Source organism: Dunckerocampus dactyliophorus, chromosome 10 (assembly GCF_027744805.1).
Source record: "Dunckerocampus dactyliophorus isolate RoL2022-P2 chromosome 10, RoL_Ddac_1.1, whole genome shotgun sequence".
NCBI lineage: Eukaryota > Metazoa > Chordata > Actinopteri > Syngnathiformes > Syngnathidae > Dunckerocampus > Dunckerocampus dactyliophorus.
Window position 1 is genome coordinate 14,394,866 of NC_072828.1, and position 14,665 is coordinate 14,409,530.

Here is a 14,665-nt window from a genome sequence, read left to right on the forward strand (position 1 = left end):
AAGGTTCAGAAATGTAACGTATGTTATGTAACGTATTTATACACATAAGACATATATAGCATCACGTTTTTATAAAACACAATTTAAAGTAACAACAACATATGGTAATTTGCTGTGGCTTGGTTAAAAGAAAGAGCCGACTGAGGACATGAACCTATAAATTAAAATGATGTCAGCGGGCACGTTGCAGCCCCTTCGGCCAGCCCCCACACAGGGAAAGTAAGCGTCAGCGAGAAGGCGGGTCATACACAAAAAGCCGTGTTTTCAACTATCGATTAGTCGAGAGCTCTGTCAATCAACCAAAACCGCCTTCTAATTGGCGGAACCTCTTGCATTTATCGTGCCATCTAGTCGAAGCTGCTGCTGTGTAATCGCAGGTAACTTTCTTACCATAGCCTTCCGCAGCGCGACCTAGTGCGCGTAGTACTCTCGCGGTTTTTGATGATTCCCTCCAGCGCCATGTTGGACATAGATCTCCATTTTTAAACAGTTGTCGCTTTTCTTCAGACGACGCCAACGATTGAGGTCCATCGCGGGCAAAAGAGGCAAGTCCCTCAAAGGCGTTTGAAATCGGACACCGCTGGTGTTTGAGGCCCTTACTCACTCTTGCGCGCGGAGGGATACGTTGTTGCGTCTGACAATGTGGACGGAGGAGGTGAAGATGTCTACGAGAAGAATGAAATCATCTCACTTGTAACAACAAAAAACAGGAGAGGAAGACGCTGCGAGATTAGCGAGTAGGATAGATTTGTTTGCACGCAGACTCGATACACTGGAGCAAACAGTGGTGGACGCGGGTAGTTGAAGAAAGCGAGCTTCCCGGGACAAAGAGAGTGGGGGGGAAAGACGTCCACGGCGCTCCAATGCGTCTACTCATGAGCTGAAATTCTTCTCAACTTTTATGTTTTTTTTTACCCCCCTTCGCAGCGTTTTCTTCACCGCTGTCGGATAACCACACACTCACAGAGGAGAGGTAAATACTTAAATTCGCCATAAAGAAATTCAACAGGTTTCATTGACACCCGTTTTCGAAAAGTTTTGGGGGGGAATGCGAGCTGTAAATCGAGGAGGGGTTGTTAGTTTTTGTGTGCTTGGACATTAGCAAGCTTCATCTTGTGCTACTTCGTCGCTTCCACACATCATTGTTGTACAAATGACCTATTTCACATCTATACAACCTTCATGTGCTGTTCCACCGTGTGTCTTTTGCTAGTTAGCATTTTCAGAAATACAAACAATGTTAGCGAGTCTGTTTAGCTGAACTTTGTTGTTGGGCCTAGTATTCTCCGCAGTTGTTGGGTAGTATTCTTCCCCCATTTTAAACACAAACTTTCCACAAGCTCCCCCTTTTTTAATTTTTAAACACTTCTTCCTCCAGCGAGACTTTTAATTTTATTGCACATTTGGCAGGAAATTCCTCTCTACCTCCCACCCCCACCGTCTTCCTAACTCCCCCACCTTATTGCGAGTTGAACCCCAATATTGTAAAGTTTGCATGGGTCGCCATCTTTTTTGCTCCCCTCTTGGTTTTTAGTTTTGTTAGTTTGTCCTACAAACATGTGAATGCTAGCAGTTTGTTTCGAACATACTTAACAAACTTACATTATTACATATGCAATTCAACATGTCTGAAAAGGAGCAGGAAGAAGCAGAGCTTATTTCATTGTATGAACAGTTATGACTTGCTTGGGTTGATTGTCTTCTTGGATGCTTGTTGTCAATTATTTGAAAAGAAATCTTCTTCAAAGTTAGCATTATATGCATTTCGGGCCCCAGAGTGTTTTGCTCATGTACTTATACGTGTGATGTGTTTCCATGTTATAACAGCTTAACATTAAATAAGCCCGTTATTAATATTTAAGAACCGTCCAAGTTCTACTTGTGTTGACTGTGTCTTTGTGACCTGGCTTCTTTGCCTTGTGTGTGTGGGGGTGACAAGACCCCCTCCACCCGTCTGCTTGCTTCAAATATTGATCCACTAGTAGGCCCAAGATGCCATTTTGTTAAAGCCCCCCTCCTCTTCATCTTTCCATGTGCTCAGTGCTTGGGTAACGTTTGAGAAGCCTGCTTTGCATATTGTCTTAACCAAAAGTTTGGGACAGGTAATGACATGGCAATGCCCCTAAGCCTGTTTACATGCGGATCAATTTGTGTGTGGTAATTTCCAATTTCCTTCCCCCTCTCATTTCAAGGTTAAATGAGTTCCGCCTGGCCTGAGTTCCACTTGTTCTGGTCATATATGATATACTTTTGTGTGTGGATTTTTTTATTTATTTCTGTGCTGATTTTACACCGCATTACCCACATCATCCTCTCTGTGTTGTTGTTTTCATACTATCACTTCATGCTAGTGCTACGTTACAAAAGGGGCTGTAAAACCACACCACCTGTTGGTGTTCGAGTGCCTTTATATTACTGCTGTGTACCCCCCCGCTAGTCTCACACACTCGCAGGGCCGCTGGCCTCCGAGTCGTAATACAAAAACAAAATCCAGCAATCAGCAGGCTCGACGGTGTCGTTTGACAAGCTTCTTTTCTGCGTTGACATATGGTAATTTGGTAATGGTGTGTTTGCATACAGTCATTAGCTCTGCCTTTCGCCCCTATTTCCTTGGGCTAACAATGGTCCCAATTACGCCTGTAATTGTAAATGTATTATGTTGCTTTTCATGTGCTTTTTGATCGACATATGGCTGTGCTGTTTGCCAGAGAGTTGTGGGAAGGGAGAAAAAGAAGCGGGGACGGCTTTTGAAATTTTTGACAAAAGGCAGCGTTTTCATCAGCGCTCTATGATGACAAAACAGAATCATTCCATTAGTTGGAATAAGACCAAAACAAATCCCTGATTTGTTCCAATTTCAATAATATAGGAACCACTGAAATAGAAATAATCACTTCCAGGGTTAAACTGTTGCCATCACACAACCATTAACTGCACAGACAATGCTTTAAGTAACCATATAGCTGTCATACATGCATGAGGAAATGAGTTAACTTATTTACTAGAGATGCAAGATGCACTTCGCTACATTGTGCTCCTTTTATTTGGCTTGTACTGAGTAGTCTCGGCACAGCACACGTGTACAGTAAGGATGAGCGATAGCCTAAAAATCCATATTGCAATATATATTACAAATTGTGATAATGATATATCACGATATTAGGGGTGTTACAACATCTTGTGTCATAAGATCTCACAAGATTAAAACTAGGGATGAGCGAGTACACTATCTTTTATCGGTTCACCCATCTAAATTATCTGTATCCATAGCTGTACTTGGAGTGGGCAGAGCACGAGCCAGAAATGGGCGTAGTTTAACAGGAAATGGGTGGGGCTTAAATCCATACATTATATTAACTTTGAAATTGACATGGATTGATCAGAGGTTGCTGTATTTATTGTTTATTATTCAGCTATATGTGTACTGTGTATGTGTGGAAGTGATCGGTAAAACTTTTTTTTTTATTGAATTCTTTTTTTGATGATCTGTGTGAAGTTGGTGATTCATGCAAACATCCATTGATGGCAAACAGGTCAGCCTTGTTCACTGTAGTTTTCACAAAAGCACTGCGTTCAGTACTACGAGCAAAGTTTTCCAACTGACTTTATATCACCACCCAATTTAGAAGCAAGCAGACGAGAAAAAGAAACCGCAGTGACCGACGCAACACGAGCCGTTTACTGCTATGTCTTGTCGAATGCACCGTGTATGTAACGAAACAAGTTTACCAAGTAACTTTAAATACGAGCTGAGGAAAAACCTTTAAAAAAACATCCGGAGTGGAGGCAGTGACCAATGCAACACGAGCCGTTTTCAGCTGTCTTGTCAAATGCACCGCGTAGGTAGCGAATCACAAGTCTACCAACTAACTTTAAATATCATACAAACCGAAACAGAGCTAAATAGAGAACGTGAGCTGGAGTCGAACCAAGCAAGCAGAGAGTCACTGTCTGCATTGTATCTGTGAGTGAGAGGCATGGCTCTTTTCTCTGGCTGTAGCAACTCTGTCTAGGGAAGGGCGGTCACTGTGTGTGACTGGCCAATCACAGAGCGTCAAGGGTGAATACGTAAGTAGTTACCCAATGAGGATTTTCCTTCATCACGATTCCGGATAATGACGAGCTGTACTCGTTTAATGCTCGTACTTGGCAAAAATGCATTATCCGTAACGGATACTCGTTTTAGACGAGTATCCGGCTCATCCCTAATTAAAACGTGACAAAATTTCTCTTTCAGAAAAAAATGTCTCGTGGGCACAGCGTCAGAGACTATAATAAAGTAATTAATCAAACAATAAGTGAAAATAAACTTGATAGTTTTGCTGGCCTCAATATACTGTCATGTGCATGTGTGTATGTTTTCCTTGTTTCTCGCCTCTAAAAAGGCAGGAAGAGGATTCACTCTGCATCGGTTTAAGTCTCTAAGCACATTCTCTTAATAGCAATGTTAAAATCTCGTCTTATTCTCGTACATTAATCTTGTTTTTCGGCTCATCTCGTGAACTGAGTGTCTCGTAACACCCCTACACGAGATAAATATATACTGTATATACACATACAGTCAAACCTGTCTTAGCGGCCACCTTTATAGAACGGCCACCTGCCTATAGCGGCCACTGAAAAATCCCCCGCAGCAAATTTACATGTTAGACCCTGTGTATAGCAGTCACCTGTCCAACGTGTCCAGCGGCCACCCATTTTGTCTCCCTTGGTCAATATCTGACTGCATATAGCGGCCAAATTACCGACTGAAGTAGAAGCTTCATGCACGAAAAAGTTTCGTTTTTCAATCAATGAAGCCGTCGTGTGTAGACTTTAATTACTGAGTCCTAGCTCAGTCACAATCATTCACAAGATCGACACAAACTGTCAGTTGTTCCACATAAAAAAGCCGTCTTCTTTTGAGCTTGCTATTTCCTGGTCAAACATGTAACTTTAAGAGCATTTGCACCAAAACATTACCGCAAATTAGGCTAGGAACAGGACGTGCTCCCACGCTACAATTATTAAAAAAAAAAAAAAAAAAAAAAAACGCTAGCATGCATGCGGCAGCGGGAGCAAAACTGAGTTGGGTTGTACTTAATTGAAGTATTTTAGAATGTACTCACGTTATTTTTCATCAATCCTCATCCACAAATCCATCAAAGTCCTCATCTTCTGTATTCGACACAAACAAAGCCGTCTTCTTTTCCGTTCGCTACTAGTCTGTTAACTTGTCAGTGTTATTCAGCTCTGAAGCAAAGAAGGAAACTTCTCCTGTTGCTTCTGCTAACTTCATTTACTGAACGCGGCCACCAGACAGCAGCTCAGAACACACACACATCTCTCAGCATCGTCTCTCCTTCCTGCTTGCCCACAAGGCAAAGGTTAAACAAGCCCCACTACATAGCTGTCCAGCCAATGCCTGTAAGAAATGACACCATTTATTTCCTGGTTTGCACTGGTCAATACTGTAATGCCGCTTGTTGTGGGGAAGGAGAGAATCACGTCGCCGATGCACTTTAATGGCTTTATTAACAGCGGAGAACACTGCAGGACTTTACATCCACGCCAACATAAACACATTTACCAACTCTCTCGAAACTCACAGCTAGCACTGAGGCTAGCTCTCCTGCTTGGGACGCCCACCGTCACTTCCCGTCACTTCCTGATGAACTAAAACTGTAATGACACTCTGCCGCATAAAAAGTAAAATATAAAAAACAAGCGTAAGACATTACTAGCACAGCTTTGTTCTGTGGGTGGTGGATATATTCTATCAGTTATTATTAAGCCTCTAGCTTCCTTTTAGTAAGTAAAAACCTTGGCTATGATTGCACTACATTGTCATGTAGACCTACAAAGTACACTTGGAAGAACAAGAGGTGAATAAATGTATTGCAACTGATGTGAAACTGATGAGGGGTAGGATTAAATAAGCTTTGCTTATATATATATATATATATATATATATATATATATATATATATATATATATATATATATACATACATATATATATATATATATATATATATATATATATATATATATATATATATATATATATATATATATATATATATATATATATATATATATATATATATATATATATAGTAGTAGAAGCATATCAAAATGTGACAGATGACAAAATCTCTTTCTTTGTCTGCTGACGTCTGTTATGTCATTTCCGGTTTTCGGACGTGTACGCTCAGTGTAGTTGCTCTGTGTGGTTGTAGTATTATTCTCTCTCCAGATTCTTACTAATTTCCTGTTCATAGCTGGTTACTCTCCGCTGTAACATGTATTCATCTAGACATGGACTAATGTGTACTAAGTACTTTATTTTTCTGTTGTCACCACTTTACATTCAAACTAGCTTAGCAGTTACAGTAGCATGGCTTCTGTCCTAGCTTAGCTATTACTTGGCCTCTTTTAGTGATAGTGACACTTGCAAGAAATGCCATTTATTTGCCGCCATGGAGGCGAGGATAAGTAACTTCGAGAAGCGGCTCCACACATACTATAGGCACGCAAGCTACAGCGCTACGTTACATTGACGTGTCGTAGTCTGTCGCTGTCAGTGTTGCAGGACACTGTTAGGTTGCATTATCGCAATAGAATTGAAATCTATCGTAGGCCAAGTTTACATCGTTGCTATTTTATATTGTTTCTATCTCCCATTTGTAGTGTATAGAATGGCCAACTTTGCGTTGCGCTACTTAACTACCAGGACACAGGCTTTGACAGCTTATTGTTGTAGCCACATTGTGCTGAGCAGCCAGGACAGGCGTCATGGATACCACTTGTCTTGCTGGGCTATAGTTACATCGCATTTCAGGTTCTGTGGTGGTTGTCATATTTCTCCTTTTTGCCATCATTGGTGCTTTTACGATGCTTGCATCACAAAATTAGTTTTCCAAATAGTATGACTTTCGGGGCATTTAACTTTTTGTGGTTAAACTGTAATTGTTTGGTGGGGGAAAAGCTGAATATTCTTGTTTTTGATGGTAGTACATCATGGTAGTCCAGAGAAAAAATGTAAATAATACTAAATAAAACAAGACTGTTAAAATGCATAGCAACACCTTGTATTTTAAATTAGGAGTGCCTGGATTGGCAATAATAAAGGTTGTTTGTCATACAAGATAAACAGCTTTGGTATCATGTGGGTGTGTAATAAGTTACAGGTTAGTAATAGTTGCTCTGTTTTTAGTAAGGAAAGCATCATGCATTGACATTCTCAATGTTTTTTGTTTTACTATGCTAAGCTATGTCACATGTGCTTGTGAGTGCCATCATTATCACTATTACTACTATTATTAAAGTCCTGTATGTACAAATCTCTCTCGTAGGGTTTGTTAGAGACTGAAGGTTATGAACGAGCAGCAGCAAAGAATGGCTGCAGTGGGAACTGACAAGGAACTCAGCGACCTCCTGGATTTCAGCGCGGTAAGAGAGCGGGAGTGCAGTCTTTCCTATAAGGGGGTGGCATTTGGTTAAGAGAGGGGTGGCATAGACGGGAGATGGAGGTCTCTGCGATAGAATGAGCGTTTTTTTTGGTTTGAATATCTTTTATTTTCCTTGAGAGTATGGAGATTCCTCCGTGTTGCTAGCATAGCAAACGAACATCACCAAAGGTGTCGCAAGAGTTTTTGGTGAAACAAAACATTAGCTTTTGTCCTCCTTACATGAGATTCTCAAAAACTTTGAGATGTTTTCCTGAGACAATCTACAAAGTGGACTACCTTTTTATTTTTGGAGTTTTGTTTTGTTGCAAGTCTTAATTTAGCTTTGCTCCACCCTCTCCAGATAATCTAATTGCAGGCAGACTCAATGACAGCTTCTGAGTAGTTCCAAATTGTTTCCCTTACTAGTGCAGTTGATCAGTATTAACTCCTGATATGTTGTGACAGTCTGCCACTATCTTTTTGTCATTGCTGTTGCTTTGGAAATGCCTTTTGCGTACACAGGTTATTCAAGGATCTCCCCTTTTTCGTCTCACAGTCCACTTCTGAGAAAAAATGAGGAGCACTCCCCCAAAGGGAGGATCTCATTAAACAGTGGAATTTGCGATCAGAATGCTCAGATTGATCGACTGCCAATTTGTAACAGCAGATGTTCCTGTCTACTAAAAATACGACATTGATAATTGGGTGAGAAACCATCGGGAGGTTGTACAAACAAGCCCCCCCCCCCGCCAACTTGAGAGCCATCACAAAGTTTGGACACGGAAGAAAGCGGAACTCAGATTGCTGTTATGAGACCTAGAGAAATCAAAATGGTTTGCGTTGATCCTGTATGCTGTTACGCCAGCTTGCGCTCTGATTTATAGTGCAAAAGAGTTTGGTTTATGTCATGTAGGTAATGACAAAACAAAAATAGCTGTATTAAACGATTTCAGGTCTTTGCTGCGAGCTAGAAATAGCACTCTGAATATGCTCCAGACTGACACGTAGCGCCCCGAAGTCCTTGAAACATCCATGAGCTGAGTGACAAGTGCATGTGGTTATTAGTGGAAATAGGATGTGTGAAGTGTGCCTTCTTTTTGCTTTTGTTAGTTAACTTTGTCGTTCCCCTTTTGTCGTCCTGCAGATGTTCGCGCCTCCAGTAGCCAACGGCAAGAACAGAACAATGACCCTCGCTAGCAGTCAGTTCAGCGGCTCCGGTAAGAAGCTTCACATTGAACACACACACACTATTGCAGTTGTACGTAGTTTTAACCTTGGTAATTCATTCATTTGTCTGGGTTCCACTACAAAAAGTTTGCACAGAACATGGGTCACAGTTTTATTTAGATATTTTTGTGTTTCAACAGTTCTTGACTATTTGTCTACTTTTAATGAAATTATCATATATTCAATGGCATTCAATATATATTTGTATAAGCTGACCTTACTATTGAAACTTGATTGTTTAATTCAGTGGTTCTCGATTATTCCCCCCCCCCCAACCCAATTTTGAAATACTGTTGACAAACTGGTAATATTAATTTATTTATCTGTATTGTACAGACTGAATACGAAACTGAAACCAGCCAAATGCAACAAAATGGAGAGCCATGAACCATATAAGTGTATTTGAGTCAAATTGCATGCTGAGTGTGATAAATTCATACATGTTGGCAGGTCTGCACTAATATTGAAAGCCCTCTCTGCCTCTCATTGTTTCATTTAAAAAATAGCGCATTTGATTGTAGTGCTTACAGCTTTTTAAGTTTGAATATGATCAAAAATTATATTAGGTTTACTCGATAGTCTGTGTTCGCTAATAGTGGTGTCTTGGCCTTTATTTTGGGGTTTGTTGTATAGTTTTTGGCAGTTAATAGAAAGTATCCGCTGATCTTGTACATCTCACTGACCTTCAAATGTCTTGAAAGCGCGACACTACCTTGCATTTACACATGAAAATGTTATGTATGTAAACATGAGTTATGCTCAAACATCTGTCCGATCATTTGGATAGTCCGTACTATACTCTATTCTTAAAGTGTGAACGAATGGTCTGTTAACCTCTATAAGCGCTTGAAGACTTTCAGCACACTTTTGTTTCTCTTCATGAATGTTATTACTTGGGGGCTATCCACACGGAAACATTTTCAGGTCAAAACGGTAGTATTTAGAGTATTTTATCGTTTCAGCCTCATCTTTTTGAAAACTGCTTCCAGAGTGTGAAAATAAAAAAAATGCCGGCTTGTCGTTTGCATATAGATGGCCGAACCGCTGTTTTTCAGAAACGATATCACCGGTCCGTCGCCACCCCATCACCGTCACGTGACCAGAAGTGAACTTTGACGACAAGCCAACATAATATCTGAATATTTCAACGGGCATGACTCACCCCAGTCGACATGCTCTTTGTTGTCTTTTTCTCTAAAATTACTCAAAGTAATTCCACTTTGTCGTAAGTCTAGATGAGCCTTGGAAACCAGAAGACGACGGACTTATGTGCATGTGTTCTTTTTTCTTCTATAGTTTAGCCCGTCAAGTGGTTCCGTCTGCATGTCTGTTTACTGTGCCACATGTAGGTGTGCCTTGTATATTACATCGTTTTCACTCAGTGATCCGTTCCCGCCTGGATGCAACTACTGTATTTACTAATCCGGCACAGTGTGGACGCAATTTTTTTTTTTAACCAACCAAAAAAAAAAATTCCATCCACATAGGAACGTGTAACTTTTCCATCCTCTGTCACCCTGCTAACCTGCCGTGTGAAATCCAGTCACACTCCCCAGTCTTCCCGAGAGTGACAACTTGGCCACAGAGGAACAAAGGCAAAAAAGGGGGCTTATAGACTTGAAACAACTCCCCCACCACCACCCTGAAGTGTAAAACACTCCTCCCCCACTGATCTGCAGGAAATGGCTTGAGTCTGAGACAATGTGCCTCACCCCCAGCTCGCAAGCTCTTAAACTAGCCCAGCATGCAGCGAGTAGAAGAAGGAGCTTGTTGAATAGAGGGATCAGCCCGTGGAAGGCAGGATTCTGTTTGTTTCTATTACTGCAGGCAATTACTAAGCAGTGAGGAGTTAATTCCTTCCACCCTCCTCCTTCTCTACTCCCAAAGTGTGGCCCTTGGTCATTGACACCCATTTTAATGGGATACTTCAAGCGGTCACATTTTTAGCTTTTGAAGATTTGTACAACACAGTATAGTTTAAATGCTTATTGCTGCAAATTCCACACAAGGAAATATTGAATGTCTGTAGAAAGAAACAGAAATGAGGTGTCCTAATTTTTCTTTTTACACAACTGTTACACGATTTGTACATTTGTGGGGCTCCCACCAGGTTGTGCTCAAAATGCCTGGTAGTACATAGTATCATATATCATAAATGCAATACAGATATCCTCAGTTTTATAATCATCAGACAAATGGTCAGTGACTTATGGCTAGGGACTGAATGCAGCGGGTTCCCCAGCCGCTTAGAGGGCGCCAGAATTGACAGTATGCCGCCCTCTTCCTACATTGAGTAGGTAAGGCACACGCTGTGTGACAACCGCACGCTCATTAGTTATATTTGATGTCAGCTAGTGATAGCAATTTGGCAAAGATTAGCTCCTCATGTTAACGATTATTTAATGTATAACCTATAATGGAAACATGACAGTAAATTGTTGGTTGCCGATCTGAGACTGTTTTTGTGTGTACAGTATGTGCTACAACATGTACATGAATACCAGACAGCTGTGATTTATTTGGGATGAATGAACATATCATTTTTAATGACAAATCAGCACACTAAGTGGAGATGTGCCCTGTAAATAAAGTGCAAGTTGGATACACCTGTGCTATCATAACCCTGGACTCTGAATTTATACTGTTGGTTCAGGACAGATTTGAATAACAAAATATTAAATTTATTTAATTGGGTTATTTTGAACTAAAAATATATTATTGAACAATTAATTTCCCATGTATTCGTATTCATATTACTCTAAAACAGGCATCAAATTCAATTTAGGTTTGGGTCAAATACTACCAATTTTTTACTTTTGTACTAGGCACATAGTACTATTGGATGAAATAGGTCAGGTAGCACACGGAGGCTCGACATTTTAGACTCTCACCTAAAGTGCTCTCAGCCGCTTTGCCATAAAAACAGAGATTAACGGTTTTTCCAATGTTCTCTGCTCATGTTCTGCTGGTTGTTGGAAAAAGTTAAATAAATAAATAAGTCAGAATAAATTGTTTGTCATAAAAAAAAAAAGCAGATGCAGCAACGGCACGACACAGTGGCGGCAGTCCGCCTTCCCGTGCAAGCCACCACCACAGTTTAAAAAAATCCTAGGGGAAACCCTGAAAGGTTATAACAAGAGCTCAACTAATATGGGGTTTTTGAGGCCGAGACCAATATTGGGGGCTGAAAAAAGCCGATATCAGATATATCGGATGATATATGAAAGAGCATTGACATACACAGGATATATACTGTACATAAACATACTGTACATTCTTATAATACCCAAAATATGATTCAACACAAAGAAGCAGAAGACTACTAAATTAAAAAATCGGGAAGTTTAATGAGTAACACTGTCACCAGGACATACCTCTTAGTGATTTACTTTTAGGTGTTGCCACAAATGTGTAATGTTCTTTGCTTTGCTGGAGCCCTGGCTGACTTGCGCACTGCAGCTGTTGCATCTAATGTAACGCCTGTTCAGTCTTTTGTGAAGTGGCTCCACACCTTACTCTTCCCCTCTGCCTGTGAAATGAAAATATTTACATTTAGTGCATTTTGGTAATTGGCATAGAATTTGATACTATAGGCCATTTAAAAATAAAAATAAAAACAAGATCCATTCAGCTGAAAGTGATAATACATAGGCTAATGTGAGGTGTTTGTCATTTATCTGCAGCCAGTATTTGCAAACAGCTCAAAAACAAATGCTGAAACAAACATAAAAAATGGAAAAGTTGACTAAAAATAATGAAAACATGCATCACGTTACCAGACTTAAAGGAAACCTGCACTTTTTTTTAAATCTTGCCCATCATATCCACAATCCTTATGAGACATGAACACACACAGACAGCTCGTTACTGCATGTAATGGGACACTGATGCTGCCTACAAAGACCACAATTAAAAAACCTCCAACAAGGTTTTATGGTTTTATGTACATGCTGTGACCATGTAGTAACAGGTACATTCATGATAACATGTAAAGCGTACAGTATTTTGTCATATTTTGGTCCTTTTAAGCATTACCGGAACTTCCTTCCTGGGTGCATTGATTTCAACATGGAAACGAACGCCTACACCTAGCATGAATTTTTCCAAACTCAAAAATAAAAACACAGCAATAGCAGCAGCTCCAATTTGTAGTGTTACCGTTTGGTAGTGGTCTGAGGCATTGACAGCGTGGCGCTGATGCACTAAGTGTGTAGTGAAGCTAGTTGCTAGCCGGTGTGGCCTGGTGAAGTGTCAGTGCGACAGTAACGTAGTTCGACGAGCGTAACAATGCTAATAATAACAATGTCGCTGTAGCTTGGTTAATATGTACTTCACATATGTAAATTGAGTGTTGTTGATGCATTTTGGAGTTTATTTTCAGAAGGCTTTATAGGTGAAATAGGTGTTTAGCTATTTTATATCTTTAGAACACAGAAAAGTGAAGCATGTGTTCATGGCTCACATAAGGATTGTGGATGATGGGCAAAATTCCAAAAAAAGTGCAGTTTTCCTTTAATACAAGGGACTAAACTATATTTTATATAACAATGTAGCTGCTTTCAAGACATGTAATATATAAAATTTACGTCTGTCAAAAATATTGCATTAACGGCAGTAACTTATTTAATTACTTGAAAAATGTTTTACTATATAATGTATATATCTCCAACTCACATACATCTCTAGTCCATTCATCTTGGGAACGACATTTCCTCATTACAAGAACACAAGATGCATTCAGGAACACTCCAAACGTCACAAAAACGGCTTTGTGTGTGTGTGTGTGTGTGTGTGTGTGTGTGTGTGTGTGTGAATAAACAGGAAGATAAAGAAAAACAGATACTTTATTATTAATCTCCAAAGAGGTACTCACTTCTTAACTCTTAATTGGGATGTACAATTTGCTACATTTAAGTATGCTGGAAAATACACTGAAAACAAGTTAATGTATCTTCAATTACATTATGTCTTTGTGCGGTATCTTTTAGCTTGACATTCGGTTCATTTGGAGCTATTAATATATATATATATATATATATATAAAATCCTGTCCTGTCATTTATCTTTGTTAATTAAATACAGTAAAAATTGGCATATTTCAGACATAGCTGGTAATGGTGATTAATCATGATTATTTACAAAATTTTAATTAATCTGATTAAATATTTTTATCAGCCCTAATAAAATTAAAACTAAATATATTACTTGCAACATTTTCAAAATTATTTTCTGTACATGCTGCATGGAAGTATGAAGTGGAGTGCTGTGGGCTAGTCTTTGATTAACTCATTCAATTCCAGCCATTTTTCAAAAGACCAGCCCCTTCAGTGCTGGCCATTTTAGACTATTTCGACTGACCTTTCAAGGCCCACAGAATATTGTGTTCTTTGGATATATACATGTGGAACCTACCAAAAGAAAGACTAGACTCCGTCTTTCATCAGAAAAAATGTTTTGCTATCTTTTTCCGTTTTTTAGTAATCAGCAGTAGAACATAGGCAAGTCTCAGAAAAATATCAGTTCCTGACTAAAAAAGAGAGAATCAGCTTTTTGTGAAACATACATTTCAATCATAACTTTCACTTTGACACACATTTTTTGCTTTTGTGACAGCTCAAATATCTAACAACTATACCACAACATAAACAACACCGAAAAAAGAGTTGGTTTACATCAAAATAACTATTTATTTACCATGAACTATTTACAGTTTCACATTTAGAACTGAACTGAACTGTATGTGTGTGCACGGATGTTCGTGCTCGCAAATTTCCCTACAATGCGTAACCTTCTGCATGCTACACTCCTCCACATTCTTACGCTTCCTCCTTGCTCTCATGTAATTGTATGATTTTTTTTTTCCATTCAAATTCACATGCTGAGTTCTTATCAAATGCACTTCTGCCACCTTATGGCCATTTTTATGGCTTAAAATTGCTTTTAAAATGACATCAATTAGTGTGCAGTTGCATCAACACCTCTTTTTGCCTCTTGCGCAAAAAACG

The 14,665-nt window shown here is 39.5% G+C and overlaps 1 protein-coding gene across 5 annotated transcripts in view; it reads left to right on the plus strand.

Annotated features, from left to right (window-relative positions):
• The first annotated feature begins 393 nt into the window (after positions 1–393).
• Positions 394–14,665, plus strand: part of tcf3b (transcription factor 3b) — a 52,948-nt gene continuing 38,676 nt past the window's right edge. Inside the window, exons 1-3 of one of the 5 annotated variants that reach the window (XM_054788913.1) lie at positions 394–973; positions 7,338–7,434; positions 8,578–8,650. In XM_054788913.1, coding sequence (XP_054644888.1) covers positions 7,360–7,434; positions 8,578–8,650 — 148 coding nt within the window. In that variant the 5' untranslated portion in view covers positions 394–973; positions 7,338–7,359. The remainder of the gene's footprint in view (positions 974–7,337; positions 7,435–8,577; positions 8,651–14,665) is intronic. The other 4 variants (XM_054788911.1, XM_054788912.1, XM_054788914.1 and 1 more) reach the window with 4 other exon arrangements.